This window comes from Sinocyclocheilus anshuiensis, unplaced genomic scaffold, assembly GCF_001515605.1.
Source record: "Sinocyclocheilus anshuiensis isolate Anshui unplaced genomic scaffold, SAMN03320099.WGS_v1.1 scaffold1202, whole genome shotgun sequence".
Lineage (NCBI taxonomy): Eukaryota > Metazoa > Chordata > Actinopteri > Cypriniformes > Cyprinidae > Sinocyclocheilus > Sinocyclocheilus anshuiensis.
This window is the reverse complement of record NW_015558601.1, coordinates 168,982-169,985: the sequence shown is the minus strand read 5'-3', so window position 1 is coordinate 169,985 and position 1,004 is coordinate 168,982. Positions and strand designations below refer to the sequence as shown.

The 1,004-nt window shown below is 44.9% G+C and overlaps 1 protein-coding gene across 1 annotated transcript in view; it reads left to right on the top strand.

The window, feature by feature from the left end:
• Window positions 1-1,004, top strand: part of LOC107680160 (WD repeat-containing protein 92-like) — a 10,848-nt gene that overhangs the window by 1,557 nt on the left and 8,287 nt on the right. Inside the window, exons 2-3 of the mRNA XM_016475943.1 lie at window positions 321-421; window positions 509-639. Coding sequence (XP_016331429.1) covers window positions 321-421; window positions 509-639 — 232 coding nt within the window. The remainder of the gene's footprint in view (window positions 1-320; window positions 422-508; window positions 640-1,004) is intronic.

The window sequence follows — 1,004 nt, the reverse complement described above, 5'->3', positions numbered from 1 at the left end:
GTAATGTGTTTCTAGTGTGAAGGCGCACGACTCGCCGTCGCTTTCTCTCACTGTGAGCAAAGAGCGAGAGCAAGCGAGAGTCTTACATAACGTGCAGTTAAAAAATAACATTTTGTAAAAATAACGGAGTTCCTTTGGAAGGTATCGGCCAATACCGAACCCTAGGTATCGGAATCGGTATCGGAGGCAAAAAAGGCAGATCGGAGCATCCCTACAGTACGCACACATATTATGTAAACAAAACCTTTTATTTTGGATGCAGTTAGTCATTTGACAGCACTATGTTTTATAAACCCGCTCGTTTTTTTCCTTTGTTCCAGATAGAGAAAGCCAAGCCGATCAAGTGTGGGACGTTTGGAGCCACATCTCTCCAGCAGAGTCATCTGGCCACGGGGGACTTTGACGGCAGCCTGAATGTTTGGTAGGATAACGTTTGGTTGCTTCGTGGTTTTCGTCCGTGTTTCCGGCAGACGGCTGCAGTGATCTGAGATCAAAGCTTGCTCTGCAGGAATCTGGAGGTGCCGGAGAGCCCGGTGTACTCGGTGAAGGCACACAAGGAGATCATCAACAGCATTGATGGAGTGGGGGGACTGGGCATCGGTAACGGGGCCCCTGAGATCGTCACTGGGAGCCGAGATGGTGACTAGACTTACTTTGCACAACAGGACCACTTTTGATAACGCATACATGGACAGTGTACTTTATTTGACTAGGAACTGACACATTATTCATTCATTTCTTTCTATGGTGCTTTATGCAGTACAGGTAGTTTCAAAGCAGCCGAGTCCAGCTCCAGTCAGTTCAGTTCAATAAATGTGGAAAGTTCATTTATTATGAAACAAATTCATTTCAGCTAGAAGCAGCTCTGCAGGAGACCGTGAAGTCATCATCCAGCTGTTTGTTCTCATCTGATAATGCTAATTTAATAATCACGTGTGTCAAGTCAAGTCAAGTCAAGTCACCTTTATTTATATAGCGCTTTTAACAATACAGATTGTGTCAAA